At 42.1% G+C, this 17,566-nt stretch overlaps 1 protein-coding gene across 6 annotated transcripts in view; it reads left to right on the top strand.

Annotated features, from left to right (window-relative positions):
• Nucleotides 1-17,566, top strand: part of LOC124553586 (zinc finger protein 708-like) — an 89,102-nt gene that overhangs the window by 54,151 nt on the left and 17,385 nt on the right. For all 6 annotated transcript variants that reach the window (XM_047127441.1, XM_047127439.1, XM_047127438.1 and 3 more), the window contains one exon: nt 996-1,033. In XM_047127441.1, the coding sequence (XP_046983397.1) occupies nt 996-1,033 (38 nt within the window). The remainder of the gene's footprint in view (nt 1-995; nt 1,034-17,566) is intronic.

Genomic DNA, 17,566 nt, shown 5'->3' with positions numbered 1-17,566 from the left:
AAAATTCCAGTTGTGAATACATTTAATTAATAGCAGTTTAGGCAGAAAGTGTTCTCATCTCCATTCTGTACCAATCTGAGGATAAAAATTTAATAAAAACTTACGTTTTCCTCTGGAACTTTAACAGATGCTTCTCAACATAGTTCTCAGGACTGTTTTGCTTTCTGCATTGTTCTTGTTAACATGATTTATTGTGCATCAATTATTGTGTACCTCTCATCTAAATATTGGATTACTGCAGGGAGTGAGTCTTTCTGGAGGTAATGGAAAAATTTGGTACTGATTGCAACATAGATTTGACGTTTATGAATGCAGAGCCTAGTTCTGGGATAGTTTCGCGAATTTCTTCCCTGTGTTCTATGTAAAAATCTACAGTTCTCTGAATGTGGTATTTCTTCATCTGTGAATGTGCTGTTTTGTAATACCAATTTTGTTATACATTTATAGTGTGTGAAAGTATTTTGAGTTTGCCAATATTTATTAATGTTTGTATATTTAATGGTCCAGGTCTGTATGTAGTTCTGGGTGTGGACTTAAGGTTGGGTTTAGAAGTCGCTCCTCACCTCTGCAAGTTCATCTGGGCTGCCCAGAGCACAAAGGCCCAAATGTGTCATTTATGATAATCGATTCTTCTGTCAGTGAATGGCAGTTTTCATAATAAAAAAACGTGAACAAAAATTTTACACAAGACGGAAGTGCATGACAGGTTAAAAATGTGAAGTGAAGTGTCTAGTAGGAAGTATGGCTACAACCAAATTACTAGCTTGTGTAGTTATTTACAGTACTGAAGACAAATTGAGAAAATGGAAAGGGAATTCTGACTAATATTGTGTTTCATTAACTGCAACAGTTTATCATGTCCTCTTTAATGATATTTTCAAGCTTCACTTACAGCATTTGGTGGACTAATCACATGTTGGTAGGTGTTAATATAAATCTATTTATTTACTGTCCCATCAGTTGTAAATCACTGACCATTTCTTGAAATGTTTCAGGTGGAAGCCTCAACAAGATATGCATCTGATAGTGCAAGGTAAGTTTTCATAATTCACTGCAGAACTTTTTGAGACATATTAATTTTTATTTATTGTGAGTGTACTTCAGAAATAAAATACACTACTTTAATTATTTAGAATTACCAATAAGCACCAACATTACAAGGCAGTATGGTCAGTAATGCTGTTCTGTGCAACAACCATTATGTGACTGTTCCTAAATAAATAGAGCACATGTCTAATATCTGTACAGGAAGACAAATGTTCAGGTGGTATATCAGCAGCTGTATTGTGCTTAATCTAGAACATCACTTGAAAATCACTGACATTCAACAAATTCATCTTGATAGCCACAAGCTAATGTCATACTGCAGTAGAACAAGAAAGGGTGAGTGGCTATAAATCAAAAAATTGGAGCTGATTCCCAGCCTTTCAGATGAATGAATATAGTGTTGGACAACTCTTTCAATGCTGTGCCACAGTGGTGCTCAGGAAACACACAAGCTTGTAGTGGTGACAGTTTATGGGCCATGATCAAGAAGAATTGTGAGTAGCTGGTGCCAGTTTCAGTAAGGTTGTGAAGACTTAACTGGTAAATCCTCATTCTCTTTGTTCCTCCATCATCCTGGTGTGTTCCTGAAGGCTGGCTCTTTCATTAGACACATTACAGGTGACAAGGTAATGCATAATTCCTAGCTCTGGGTCAACAGTAGGGTTCACACATACCCTCTGATACAGGCCAGGCCCAGAGAGGGGTGACTGTTTTTTCCCAAATGCCAGTTGGTCCCTCTGTCAGGAGTTCGGGAAGTGTGAACAGTCATTTACGGTGTGTGAATCCCCCTCTGAGGGGGCACCCAATTGGAAGGAGCATGCCATTGCAGATGTTGGCAATCATGGGGATTTTTTGCAGTGGCTCAATCAACGTCTTAGAGTGTGTCTACTAAACATAAACAGAATGAGGCTAAAGATTTCAAAGCCATACCAGCTGTACATCAGTTCCTCATGGTATCACGTACCGGAGGTGGTCAGTCCTTTGCTACGGTTCATGCTTGCATTATTCTGAAAGGTGTTGTTGTAGTTGCAGGCCCTGTGAAATTCTTTTGTCATTTATGTAATACAACTTTGCTTCTGAAGACATATTGTGATTTTCAGGCCCTACAATTGCTTACAGAATCACTCCTCCAGAGTTATCCTGTTTGTGTTGAGGACTATCGTTCACTGAATTCTTCACATGGTGTTCTTTACATTCTGATGCTAGATGACCTCACCGAGGGAGAAATCCACACTTCCCTCTAATCATAGCATCACTGTGCCCCATTGAGTAATGAAAAAGATGGATGCAAACTTAAAGCCCACATGCACTCTTTTTCTACCATTTGCTCAAGTAGTGTTTGCCTCAAAGATTAAGGCAGGCTACGAAGTCATCATGGTCCAACCATACATTACAAACAAAATGAGTTCAACATTATAATAAAACACATATCCTGTCAAAACATGGCCAAATGTGTTACTCTTGGCAGAGATGCTCATTAGGGCAGCTGTTTGCCTCCTCTCTGCTGTATCAGTTGTAATCCCATGAATGTCCCATGTGTCTTAATGAGTGAGCCATCCAGGAGATCTGAGTGAAGGACATCAAACTCCACCTTGTCACTCACAGTTGTTTGGTAGTCAAGATCCTTGCATTTTACCATCTGGCATTTACAGTATCATTTTTGCTATGCCATGAATAATGGAGAATATGCCCACCCAGACTTGCAACTTCAAGTTCAGTATTGCAGTAGTGAAATCACTCAGGTCACAGTAGCATCTCCTTCTCCTCCTGCGGCTGCACAACAAGCCATCAAATCCTTGCCCCTGATGACGAAATTGCTTGCTACAGAACTATCAGGCTGGAAGGACAAAAGCAATACTCCCGCAAATACTTTCTACAGCTAAAAACCTAGTCTTCATCTGCCAACTAGAAAGTTCTATGAAATCAAACAAAAATGAACAGTTTTCTCCTTCCCTGACTTAGAGATCCCCTTCAGTGCTGTTGGCACATATACCCTCACCCAGCTGACCTCCATTTTGCTGGTGCCCACTGCCTACTGATTTTCTGCCATGGAATTCAAAGGCTGACCCAAGGAGAATGACAAAATGTTTGTAGATCTCATGAACAGGATTCTCCAACCTCTGTCCCTGTAGCAGTGAATTTTTGAAGGCTGGTACTCAGCAACCGCAAGGTGACTAACCTTCATTTGTTCCCTCCTCCCCAATCCCCATTATGACTCTTCTCCAATGGAACATTTGTGGTACTTGATCCAACAAGGAGGAATTACAGCTGCTCTTGGAATTGCAGTGTTCGCTTGTTTTCTGCTTCCAAGAAAAAAATTGTCCTCACAACCCCTTTGACCTCTCATATTTCGTTCTGGGACTCTGTGACCTTTCCCCCGAGGACTGCATTCCACCTCATGGAGCCATGCTGGTCATCCATCTCACTGAACACTCGTTGGGTAGCTGTTGCAGTCTCCTTTTTCCTCCTTCATTTCACCTTTTCTCTTTGTAACATCTACACCCCTCTGTTATTTGCTGTTACCAAGTCAGACTTACTCCAGCTCATTGGTCAGCTCCTTCACTCCTTTTTGCTACTTGGTGACTTCAGTTCCCACCATCCGCTTTGAGGCTCCCGGAGAACCTGTCCAAGAGGTTACCTCTTAGCTGACCTTCTGAATCATCCCTCTTAGCACTGGAGCACCCATGTTTCTTTCAGATTCCATTCACATTTATTACCATTTCGTCCTCTCGTTCTGCACTGTCCAGCTCACCTGTCATCTTGAATGGCCCACTCCCTCTGACACATACTCAAGTGATCACTTTCTGTGTGCTATCCATTTTCCGACTTCTACCCCACCTGAGTGCAAACCCAGTTGGTAGGTTTCTGAGGCCGACTGGAGGCTTTACTCCTCCCTCACGACCTTCACATAGCTGTGATGACCAAGTAAGGAATCTTCTGAACGTTATTTTTCCGTTGCAGACTGTTCCATACCGTGCACTTCAAGTTTACTGTAGCATGTCCTGGTCCCTGGTGGACTGAGGTGTGCAGGAATGTGATTCGCTTGTGGAGATGTGCTCTCCACATTTTGAACCATCATCCATATACATCTGTTTATATGGTTTGGCTTTGTCGGACACATTTATCTGAGTATCATTGTCTTTGCTATCCCCATTAACCATATTATCGATTCTCCCACCAGCCATCTCACCTCCCTTTTTGTCAAGGATTTTACGATCTGTTGCAGTTCTACATCAACTTATCTCATTTCTCGGTGAAATGAGTTTCTTAAACCATCCTACATCTTGCGCCTTTTGTTCTTCCACTTGCTGAAACTAGAAAATTCCTGGGGCTCATGTCTAATACGAAACTTCCTTGGTCCTCCCATGTATTCTTACTTGGCTCTACATAGTACCTAGTTCCTCAGTGTCTTGCATCTCCTAAGTGGTACTTCCAGGTGAGCTGATGAGACTACCCTGCTCCGTTTTCTTTATCCCATGTCCATTCATAACTAGACTATTGGTGTTTAGTTTATTCCTCTGCACCTCTGTCCATCATATGGTGTCTTAACACACTCCACTACCATGGAATACGTTTCGCCACTGGTGGCTTTTTCACTAGCCCAGTTGAGTGTCTGTGCAGAAGATGCTGAACTACTAGTCATACTGGCATGATGTCCTCCTCAGTGGATAGGCATGTTGTATCTCTCTCACGTGTGGCCACTCATCCTATTACCTCATATTTGAAGACTCCCTTGCCTGCCAGTATGGGACATGCCATTCTTCTGTTACATCCCAGAGTTCACTTTTGGCTTTTGCTTTGGCAGCCTAACTTCACGGTATCTGCCACATTCGTGATGGTTGTGAACCCTTCACCTCCTTGGCTTCGTGTAGCAGCCCATGTTCATTGTGGACTTCATTTTCTTCACTTTTATAAGCAGGACCCACTGTAGGAAAAAATGGATAAGTAGTATGGACTAACCTGTCATCAAGGTACGAAATTCGTCGCAATATTATGCTCTATGCGAATTATACTTACTGACAGTATGGCCACCAGTTGATAACTCAAAAATTTTATCAGTATTATACACCATCACTTGACCCTTTGAGAAATGTAGTAACCATCCTATTGAATATTTGTGACTGAAGTCCGCAATGTGTTTCGTTTTTATCTCTGATTTAAACATATTAACGTTTACATGTACCTCAAATCCCTCAGCAAAACGTTTCAAGTGTACATATGAATTGACAATGTGGCAAGAGCCAGGAGTATTGCCACAACTTCCCCATTCCCTAGACACAATTCATAATTAATTCAGTGACGTTAGCTATGCTTATGTGTGTTTCCAGACCAGTTGATTCTGTACATCACTACTCCATGCTCATCTATTGGAGGAAAGTAGTTTGCTTTCAATTTAGACCAATTAGCATTAGAGTGTACGTAATTACATTGCAGCCTCAAATGATGTGGAAACTTGCATACTGCTTGTTTTTATGTCGATTTTAAATTTTCTGACGAGTTTAAGCAGATCTATGTTTTTAATCCTTCTTTCCAGTACCACTGCTGTGGGCTGTTTCTTAAATGTACAACCAAAGTTATTTCCTGTATTGTAAATATAAGCCTTTACCCATAGCAATGGCCTCCATGGTCATATTATGCCTTTTAGGTGCTTGTAATTACTTTTCGCATTTTTGGATGTTCTGTACTGCTTGAAATATATCAGGTCTCCTAGCTAATGAAACCAGTGGCTGACAGCCCAGCAAATGGAGGTATCATAAACAGAATTGGTCCACCAGATCTCTTTGGTATTGGTAGCAACCTATGCCTTTTAACACATCGTTTCCTTCCTTCTTTCTGCCTCTAGGCTCGTTTTGCCGCTGTCACGAATTTTTTAAACATCACATAGGTTTTTCTTGTTGTTTAGTATGCAGTGAGCTGCATTCAGTATTTGCTTGAAGGTTAGTCCAGTACCCAATTTAAGTTCGAGCAAACATCGCCTTATCAACCACATATGCAGACATAGGTTGTCCTACATGAATATCCATCTCTTGACATACCTGCACAACCTCATCAATGAATATTTGGTCTGCAATATGGTGATCTTTGTTTGTAGTGTAGGCGATCATGTGCTCTTTGCGTACATTGTCCAAAGCATCAAAGCCCTTATCACCATAAGCTAGGTGCTATTTCAATTTTGTTCCAACTCCGCAGAAACTGTATCCAGATATACAAACTTCTGATCGCAGATTCTTGAGAATACCACCTCCAACTTTGTTGATACGTTTCCTAGCACTCATATCACACTACTGCATGGTTTGAGCTTTGCTTTTCGTATTACATAGCAAAATGCAAGTGTTCACCCAGCTGTAGTGCTTTGATGAGAAACTAAGCCATTTCATCAATGCCCTGTTCCCTCAACATCTTATGACCTGCTGTATGAGGAACATATTGGGTTCGAAGCGTTCCCATAATTCGTTTGTAACATCAATAGGTTTGTTTTTAATTCTGTGGTGAATAATGTGATTATACTTGAAATGATTTGTGGCTGTATGTTCAGGCATTTGCACGTACGTTGAAGATTAAATTGCTTCTACATTCGGTTTCTAATTATCCAGTTCAACCATTTGGCAATAATAGTTTCCAAATGAGAGAATGTTGAATAGTGATTTATCCCACATTGTTCCAATTCTGCTTTGAAATGCCTGTTGTAAAATTCACTTCCATCATATGCGTCAAGTCGGTTGGGCAGTCGATTTAGTCCTGTGTGCAACAATTATTCAGAATCCTCTGTGCCTGTGACCGTGTGTGCCTGTGACTGTGAGAATGTAGTTGAAACCATTATTTGATTGTAAGCAGTCCTGTGTATCTAAGAGATCAGCCTGCCATGCATAATCCATTCCTCGTATTATCAGATATATTCTGCATGCAGGTCTGTAAAGCTCGTGAACTACTCTCTTCGCAATTACTCGACGATGCGTATTTTTCTAAACTCAGGTAAGATCAATAACATTTTGTTCATGTAATCTGCAATCTCTTGCCTAACTGAAGCTGTAAACAGTCATAATTGAGCTATGATTTCATTTAGTTACCGTAATTTATATACTTCAGAGGCAGATTGTTTAGTCTTTCTTGCTGAACTTCGACTTTTACCTACACTATGTGGAGCTGCTACTGCTGCTGTAGTTACAGTCCTGTATTTGTCGCTCTATGAGACATCCATTCATCCTTTCGGGGTTTTACATGCGTTGGTCATGCTTAATATTGCACCACGTGTTTTTATAGTTACAGGGTATATTTTTAACATTCGCCATTTTCAAAATTATTAACTGTAACAGCCTAGGCAATCTTTCAAATTCCTTGTTAACAATTCTTACTGCCTTCGTGGTTAAACATATTGTGTGCTTACCTAAGAAATATGGTTTCGCCCTGATGACCCCATATGTTCTGTCTTAACTCAGCATGCCTCCTCCTCCTCCTCCTCCTCCTATTTCTGATTCTATCCATAGTACATGAGAGCTCTTTCAGCCTGTCAGTTACTGGCTTAAATATTACTGAGAGATAATGGTCTTGTTGCAGTTGACCTTACTTTCACCAAAGTAACTTCGGTCAAATTTCCAGTTTTTAACATTATACTTTCTCATCAACATGTTGGTGTAAACTAAGCCATTGCTGGCTGTTGTGGCCGAGCGGTTCTAGGTGTTTCAGTCTGGAACTGTGCGACCGCTACAGTCACAGGTTCGAATCCTGCCTTCGCCATGAATGTTTGTGATGTCCTTAGGTTGGTTGGGTGTAAGTACACTCCTGGAAATGGAAAAAAGAACACATTGACACCGGTGTGTCAGACCCACCATACTTGCTCCGGACACTGCGAGAGGGCTGTACAAGCAATGATCACACGCACGGCACAGCGGACACACCAGGAACCGCGGTGTTGGCCGTCGAATGGCGCTAGCTGCGCAGCATTTGTGCACCGCCGCCGTCAGTGTCGGCCAGTTTGCCGTGGCATACGGAGCTCCATCGCAGTCTTTAACACTGGTAGCATGCCGCGACAGCGTGGACGTGAACCGTATGTGCAGCTGACGGACTTTGAGCGATGGCATATAGTGGGCATGCGGGAGGCCGGGTGGATGTACCACCGAATTGCTCAACACGTGGGGCGTGAGGTCTCCACAGTACATCGATGTTGTCGCCAGTGGTCAGCGGAAGGTGCACGTTCCCGTCGACCTGGGACCGGACCGCAGCGACGCACGGATGCACGCCAAGACCGTAGGATCCTACGCAGTGCCGTAGGGGACCGCACCGCCACTTCCCAGCAAATTAGGGACACTGTTGCTCCTGGGGTATCGGCGAGGACCATTCGCAACCGTCTCCATGAAGCTGGGCTACGGTCCCGCACACCGTTAGGCCGTCTTCCGCTCACGCCCCAACATCGTGCAGCCCGCCTCCAGTGGTGTCGCGACAGGCGTGAATGGAGGGTCGAATGGAGACGTGTCGTCTTCAGCGATGAGAGTCGCTTCTGCCTTGGTCCCAATGATGGTCGTATGCGTGTTTGGCGCCGTGCAGGTGAGCGCCACAATCAGGACTGCATACGACCGAGGCACACAGGGCCAACACCCGGCATCATGGTGTGGGGAGCGATCTCCTACACTGGCCGTACACCACTGGTGATCGTCGAGGGGCCACTGAATAGTGTACGGTACATCCAAACCGTCGTCGAACCCATCGTTCTACCATTCCTAGACCGGCAAGGGAACTTGCTGTTCCAACAGGACAATGCACGTCCGCATGTATCCCGTGCCACCCAACGTGCCCTAGAAGGTGTAAGTCAACTACCCTGGCCAGCAAGATCTCCGGATCTGTCCCCCATTGAGCATGTTTGGGACTGGATGAAGCGTCGTCTCACGCGGTCTGCACGTCCAGCACGAACGCTGGTCCAACTGAGGCGCCAGGTGGAAATGGCATGGCAAGCCGTTCCACAGGACTACATCCAGCATCTCTACGATCGTCTCCATGGGAGAATAGCAGCCTGCATTGCTGCGAAAGGTGGATATACACTGTACTGGTGCCGACATTGTGCCTGTGGTTCTGTCAGTGTGATCATGTGATGTATCTGACCCCAGGAATGTGTCAATAAAGCTTCCCCTTCCTGGGACAATGAATTTACGGTGTTCTTATTTCAATTTCCAGGAGTGTAGTTCTATGTTTTAGGGCACTGATGACCTCAGATGTTGAGTCCCATAGGGCTCAGAACCATTTGAACCATTTTTGAATTACACCATTTTTGAGACAGTTTACAACTTGTGTACACTTTGAGACAATTGGTGGTGACGGGCATGAAGTGCCTTAGCTATCACATCGATATTTCACACATACATTAGTTTTATACTGACTCCTTTAATTTTCTCGTTGACACACAGTTCATATTTCTGTATATGAACATTCAACACCTCAAATTCATAACACCTCTCTTAACAAGACCTTCAGTTCCATTAATTTAGTGTTGATTGCCTCCATTTTTTTGTCAAATGCACGTGCTTTGCGTCCTCTTAATGAATGTGCAACACATCTGCAAATTTGTACATAGTGTACAATATACTGACACATGTGCGTTTTGGTGCATTGCCTTTTTGAAGAATCTAGATAAAGTTCCGTTTCTATTGACTCTCATTCAATTTACTAGTTTTATCTGTAACCAGCAAGCTATGCTGAGAGTTAATCCAGCAATCCTTACATATAACGAATTCATTGAGTAACATTTCTGTTCCTAGATGTGCTTCAAAAATACGCTTTAATTCAGATTGCCTGTTCGAAAGTTACAAGGTTGGTGCATTCCAGACCAACAGCTTTTGGATGCTTAAGTATGTCTCACTGAAATAAAATATATTGACTTGCATGTGGTGAGCAAAGCAGAAATATCTGCACATATCCTGATTTCCCACAGAGATGTTGCCAAATAAGAATGTGCTGTTTTGTTTTACTTTTTCAGGTGGTGAATATCACTGCCTGTTAGTCCCTCAATTCCGTGCAAAATCTCCTGCAGTAGCTGATATTTTAACTGAAACAGTATTTTTGAAAAATATGTACATGCTCTAAGTGGACTCCCACAGGATATGTCAACAGTGTAAAAATTTGATTATTTTCCACAGCATGAAGCCCCAATAACCAAAGCATTTCTAATATCAGGAAGTAATGATCCATTCGTCTCGTTCTTCTTGTTTATACCTTCATCATTGCAGGACCAGTCATTTAAAGACCCTTGGGGTGAGACTGTTTCTTTCGTCCACTTGGTCATGGTGGTAACTGTTTATTTACATTGAAATGGAGGGGTTTTATAAAGTATTAGTTACAGCTGGGCATATAAACAAACTTAAATACGATCATAATTCAGTGCCCACATCTGGTAATGTTGAATAATACATTGACACTTACCTCAGTGCACAGAATGCATCATGGAGTAGAGCTATGGCAGTTTCTAATGAGTGGAGAGTTTGGCAAGCTATCGACAGTAAATTACTGCACAGTGTGTCGTAGAATTGGAGAATATGTGACTGCCATCTTTGCCAACACTCTAGCTCATCCTGTACTGCATTTCATTAAATGTTAAAAATCAGCTCCTGTAGATCTGTGCTCCCTCTGTTAAATATTTTAACTGTACCGACTGAATCCCCTACAGAGATGGTATGATCACTTTGTAACATCAGGGAACATCAGGGGAGAGCAAACTTTTCTGTGGAACAAGGCTGAAATCTGCGTTGACACACTGCATGCTCAATGTCATTAATCCGAGGAGAATATCGTTGTTGTTGTTATTGTTGTTGTTGTCTTCAGCCCAGAGTGGTTTGATGCTGCTCTCCATGCTACTCTATTCTGTGCAAGCTTCATCATTTCCAAGTTACTACTGCAACCTACATCCTTCTGAATCTGCTTAGTGTACTCATCTTTTGGTCTCCCTCTAAGATTTTTTCCCTCCATACTGCCCTCCAGTACTAAATTGGTGATCCCTTGATGCTTCAGAATATGTCCTACCAACCGATCCCTTCTCTTAGACAAGTTGTGCCACAAATTTCTCTTCTCCCCAATTCTATTCAGTACCTCCTCATTAGTTACATGATCTACCCATTTAATTGTCAACCTTCTCCTGTAGCATTCTACGTATGTAATCTTCGACCTCCTGTAGCACCACAATTCGAAAGCTTCTATTCTTTTCTTGTCCTAACTAATTATCATCCACGTTTCACAACCATACATAGCTACACTCCATACAAATACCCCAATAAAAAAATATTTTAACAAGATTGCGATCAAGACTGTTTTAAATTTTAATTTCAACCCTCAGAATCGCCTGATTTAATTAGACTACATTCCATTATCCTCGTTTTGCTTTTGTTGTTCGTCTTATAGCCTCCTTTTAAGACACCGTGTGTTCCGTTCAACTGCTCTTCCAGGTTCTTTGCTGTTTCTGACAAAATTACAGTCACCTCAAAGTTTTTATTTCTTCACCATAGATTTTAATTCCTATTTCAAATTTTTCTTTAGTTTCCTTTACTGCTTGCTGTCTCACTCCCTTCCCAACCACTGCTTCCCTTTCACGCCCCTCGACTCTTAAAACTGCAATCTGGTTTCTGTACAAATTGTAAATGGACTTTTGCTCCATGTATTTGACCCCTGCCACCTTCAGAATTTGAAAGAAAGTATTCCAGTCAACATTGTCAAAAGCTTTCTCTAAGTCTACAAATGCCTTTCCTTAATGTGTCTTCGAAGATAAGTCGTAGGGTCAGTATTGCGTCACGTGTTCCAACATATTAATGGAATCCAAATTCATTTTCCCTGAGGTCGGCATCCACCAGTTTTTCCGTTGGTCTGTAAGGAATTCGTGTTCGTATTTTGCAGCTGTGACTTATTAAACTGACGGTTTGGTAATTTTCACACACGTCATCAACACTTGCTTTCTTTGAGATTGGAACTATAATATTCTTAGAGTGGTTTGAGGGTATTTCATCTGTCTCATACATCTTGCTCACCAGATGGTACAGTTTTGTCAGGGCTGGCTCTCCCAAGGCTATCAGTAGTTCTAATGGAATTTTGTCTACTCCTGGGGCCTTGTTCCGACTTAAATCTGTCAGTGCTCAATCAAACTCTTAACACAGTATCATATCTCCCATTTCATCTTCATCTGCATCCACTTCCATTTCCATAATATTGTCAAGTACATCGCCCTTATATAGACCCTCTGTATATTCCTTCCACCTTTCTGCTTTCCCTTCTTTGCTTAGAACTCGGTTTCCATCTGAGCTCTTGATATTCATACAAGTGGTTCTCTTTTCTCCAAAGGTCTCTTTAATTTTCCTGTAGGCAGTATCTATCTTACGCCTAGTGATATATGCGTCTACATTGTTATATTTGTATTTTAGCCATCCATGCTTAGCCATTTTGCACTTCCTGTCGATTTCATTTTTGAGACATTTGTATTCCTTCTTTCCTGCATCATTTACAACATTTTTATATTTTCTCCTTTCATCAGTTAAATTCAATATCTCTTCTGTTACCCAAAGATTTCTACTAGCCCTCACCTCTTTACCTACTTGATCCTCTGCTGCCTTCACTATTCCATCTCTCAAATCTACCCATTCTTCTTCTACTGTATTTCTTTCCCCCATTCCTGTCAATTGTTCCCTTATGCTCTCCCTGAAACTCTGTACAACCTCTGGTTTAGTCAGTTTATCCAGGTCCCATCTCCTTAAATTCCCACCTTTTTGCAGCTTCTTCAGTTTTAATCTACAGTTCATAACCAATAGATTTTGGTCAGAGTCAACATCTGCCCCTGGAAATGTCTTACAATTTAAAATCTAGTTCCAAAATCTCTGTCTTACCATTACATGATCAATCGGAAAGCTTCCAGAGTCTCCAGGCCTCTTCCAAGTATACAACCTTCTTTCATGACTCTTAAACCACGTGTTAGCTATGATTAAGTTATGCTCTGTGCAAAATTCTACCAGGTGGCTTCCTCTTTCATTCCTTTTCCCCATTCCATATTCACCTACTACATTTCCTTCTCTTCGTTTTCCTATTATCGAGTTCCAGTCCTCCACGCCTATTTAATTTTCGTCTCCCTTCACTATCTGAATAATTTTTTTTATCTCATCATACATTCCTTCAATCTCTTCATCTGCGGAGCTAGTTAGCATGTAAACTTGTACTACTGTGGAAGGTGTGGGTTTCGTGTCTATTTTGGCTACAACAACGTGTTCACTATGCTGTTTGTAGTAACTTACCCACGATGCTATTGTTTATTCGTTATTAAACCTACTCCTGCATTACCCCTATTTGATTTTGTATTTATAACCCTTTGTTCACCTGACCTAAAACCTTGTTCCTCATGCCACGGAACTTCACTAGTTCCCACTATATCTAGCTTTAACCTATCCATTTCCCTTTTTAAATTACCTAACGTACCTGCACAACATTTCACACTCCAATATGTGGAACGCCAGTCTTGTTTCTCCTGATAACAATGTCCTCCTGAATAGTCCCCTCCCAGAAATCCGAATGGGCACTATTTTACCTCCGAAATATTTTACTCAAGTCGACGCCATCATCATTTAACCATACAGTAAAGCTGCATGCCCTCAGGAAAAATTACAACTGTAGTTTCCCCTTGCTTTCAGCCATTCACAGTGCCAGCATAGCAATGCCATTTTGGTTAATGTTACAAGGCCTGATCAGTCAATCATTCAGACTGCAATTACTGAAAAGGCTGCTGCCCCTCTTCAGAACCACACGTTTGTCTGACCTCTCAACAGATAACCCTCTGTTGTGGTTGCACCTATGGTATGGCTATCTGTACCGCTGAGGCACACAAGCCTCCCCACCAACGGCAAGGTCCATGGTTCATTGGGGGGGGGGGGGGGAATATTACTTTGTCAGCACTAAATTGGTGGTTTTCAAGTAATACCACTTATTAGAACTCCCTTTTCGATATTACACTGACACTAACATGCGTACACCCACTGGTATTCAAACAGTAGGTTTGGTTGAACAGCATTATGTTGACACCAGATGCCTGCTGCTACAACGACTTCACCTTTCCCGCAAGGAAAGCACATAGTGTTAGTGAGAAGCTTATTTGCTCATTTTATCTGTTCATCAGGGTCAGCATTAATACTTAAACTGGCTCACAACAGGGACTTCTGATGCATGACTTGACATCCTTATCATTTGTTGTTTGTCACAAGAGAGCAAATTATTTATCAATTGATGTAAGTATATTTTCGTGACATCTACTATCATTATAGTTATAATTGTAATATTGTTGTTATTATTTAGCTTCAAACCCTGTATTTTGTGCACATTTGTGTATTTATCAGGCACATTTATACGCTTTAGTAACTGTGTAGTGCATAGAACCACTGTCTGCATTGAATCATTCGTTTTGTGTTACTTGCAGCACTTAGATCGCCCAATCCAGTGGTAGCTCTCATAGTAGCAGCAGTAGCACATCAGAGTACTGTGGGCTGACACATGTTTCCATAAGAAGCGACTTATATTAAATTTTGTCAATGCTCCTTACCTTCAACTCCTATTTTTCGCATATGTCTGTGTATCTACCATACCAATTCTGGTATGGACAGATATAGTAATTTCTGTGTTCAGATGTGAATCAAGTTGATTCTTCGCTCACAGCTCCAGGCAGTGTTGTACACCAATTGGTCCACTGCTGCAGTCATATTGGGTACTGTCCACACTGAGATTGACCTCTCACTTGTGGTTGAGTGGAAAGTCATTCAAGCGTGTGGGAGGCAGTGGAAGAATTTCCATGTTGCTGATCGAAGAGCCTGCTCTGTTCGTCTGATGAACAGATTTGGGAGCTGTCTATGGCTGATGGAATCCATGAGCCAGATGAAGTCGTGTGCCATGTTCCAAAGGAAGCCTCTCAGTGTGCAAGACTGAGCATTCGCAGAGGGTAGTATTACTGGTACTTAGAATCTCCGATGTTAGGTGTGTAATGGCGCCATTTAGAGATAAGACTGCATAGGAGGGGAAGGAATCCAATGTGCATTCTGTGTGCGTACTGGTTGGAGTCTTTACAGATTCTGAATGCCATGAAAACCATGGCATAGCCAGCTCTAAGTGGTGACTCACGTTGGTGGTAACAATACAGATTGCGTTCCATGAGTAATGAGACCAATGTCTTTCTAACACAATGGTACACCACAGTGTGTTGTAACCTGCTGGGCTAAGTGGATGGGGGTGTTAGTTTCAAAATGCTCTTTGTCTCATTCGGTTGCAAGCTGCCGGAGAGTCAGGACGTGCGTTTCTGTCAACCCCGTTTTGAGTTTATGTAACTCGGCACAATGGATCATTCTGTACAGGAATGGTACGCTATCAAATTTTACGTTAAACTTAGGAAGTCCGCCACCAAAATGTTTCCATTAGTTCAGCATGACTTTGGGGATGATTGCTTGTCCAAATCGCAACTTTTCCGATGACACAAGTCGTTTATGGAGGGCCGAGAGGAGATCACTGACGAACCTCGCAGTGAATGGCCATCAACCGCATGAGTCGACGAAAATGTGACGCTTGTGCGCGATTGTTTGAACTCTGACTAACAGCTGAGCCTTCAATTGATAGCACAAACTTTAAACATGTCAAAAAGAACCTTTTTCCGCATTGTGACCGAAGATATGAACATGAGAAAGATGTGTGCCAAACTTGTCCCAAAAGTGTTGACTGAAGAATACAAGCACGCTGCCAAGAAATGTTGGAAATGTGTGAAAATGATCCTCATTTTTTAAAATCAGTTATCACTGCTAAAGAGTCGTGGATTTTTGAGTACGTCCCTGAGACAAAAAGGCAGAGTTCAGAGTGGCACACCCCATCGTCGCTCCATCCCAAGAAGGCATGCATGAGCAAGTCCAGGATCAAAACCATGCACATTGCCTTCTTGGACGTCAGGGGCATTGTCCACCACGAATTCCTACCTACTGGGACTACAGTGAACTCAGTTTTCTACTTGGAAGTGCTCAAAAGACTGAAAAGGAGGGTCTCGTGCTGCCGAAGCGACAGCAAGAATAAGTGGAAAAGTTCACCACGACAACACACAGTCACAGTGCCTTCATTTTAAAAGATTTGCTTGCCAGGACCAAGACCCCATTGGTACCTCAGCCTCCCTACAGTCCTGACCTGGCTCCTGCTGACTTTCTTTGTTTCCTTGGTTAAAAGAAGTCATGAAAGGAAAACACTGGGACACGATTGAAAGCATCCAGGCCCATGTTACATCAGCTCTAAAGAAATTCCAGGATGCCTTCCAGGCATGGAAACACCGCCTCCAGAAGTGTATTGACGCAAGAGGGTGCTATTTTGAAAATTTTTTATTTGTACGAATATATTAAATAAATGATTTTTTTATGAATTGGGTCGCATTTCTTATGAAACGCAACTTACATGTGTCACATTGAAATGAAATAGGTTCTGTCTGGTTTCAGCGCCTAGCTAATAAAGACTGCCATTCTTGCCTGAGAGATGAAGGTGGAGTTCACCATCATGGGCTAAACTGAACGTGGTTATTTCGTACAGAGTAGAGTGAAGGTCTGAATCAGAGTCCCAGACAGTTCTGCAACTGGGTAGGTTGCAGATTCCTCAACCTGCGCCAAAAGGTGGTGGATTTACAGGTTCTGCTAAATGGGTCAGGAGTAAACTACGCAAAGAAAGCAGTTCCACGAGTATAGGGGATGTGTAGAGGAGACTGGGCTTTTCTAGGTGAGAGGGTCTCAGGTAAGTGCAGAAAGGGCTTCAGTTTCAAAGGCTGAAGTAGAACACCCAAGGAGGGTAGATACAACCACAATAAGTATTGTAGTTGTAAATTGTGGTAGCTGCATTATAAAAGGAACAGAGCTCAAAGCGGTAGCAAAAAGCACTGAATCTCAAATCCTTGTAGGTATTGAAATAAGTTCAGCTGAAATTTTTCAAGAGACCTAACCATGTTCACAAAGAATGGATGAAATTCAGTTGGTGTAATGTTCATTGCTGTTCGAAGTAGTTTACCTTGTAATGAAACTTAAGTAGATATTCCTGTGAGGTAGTACAGATAGCAATCAATTAAAAGTTCCAGGCTGAGAGGCTATAGTCTATCTGTAATTCGTTGCCAACTGCGGGCAACATCTTTGGAGGTGAGTCAACGATGGCTGCCAGGCCATGGATTTCCCGTTTATATAGAGGGCACCAGCGTAAGTCACGTGGGGCCGACTGTAAGTCTGTCTCTGACTAACGTCATTATTCTCGATTTAATGTAATAGTTCGTCACATCGTTGGTGCAAAGTTGACTGCCATATCCTGCCTAACTTTAAGCCGTCCCCTTTTGTGCTGAAATCATTGTGGTGTTCCTGAATCTCTATAGCTTCCCTATACATATGTGCATAATAATCGATGTCCTGGCTAGCACGTTTTTCTCATTAAATTTTATTTCATCGTCGACATCTTTAAAAACATGTTCTGCTACAACTGATCTGTCGGTATATTCCAGTCGAAACTGCCTTTTGTGTTC

The sequence above is a fragment of the Schistocerca americana genome, chromosome 11, assembly GCF_021461395.2.
Source record: "Schistocerca americana isolate TAMUIC-IGC-003095 chromosome 11, iqSchAmer2.1, whole genome shotgun sequence".
Classification (NCBI taxonomy): domain Eukaryota; kingdom Metazoa; phylum Arthropoda; class Insecta; order Orthoptera; family Acrididae; genus Schistocerca; species Schistocerca americana.
Note: the sequence above shows the minus strand (reverse complement) of the source record. Positions and strands in the feature narration are given on the sequence as shown.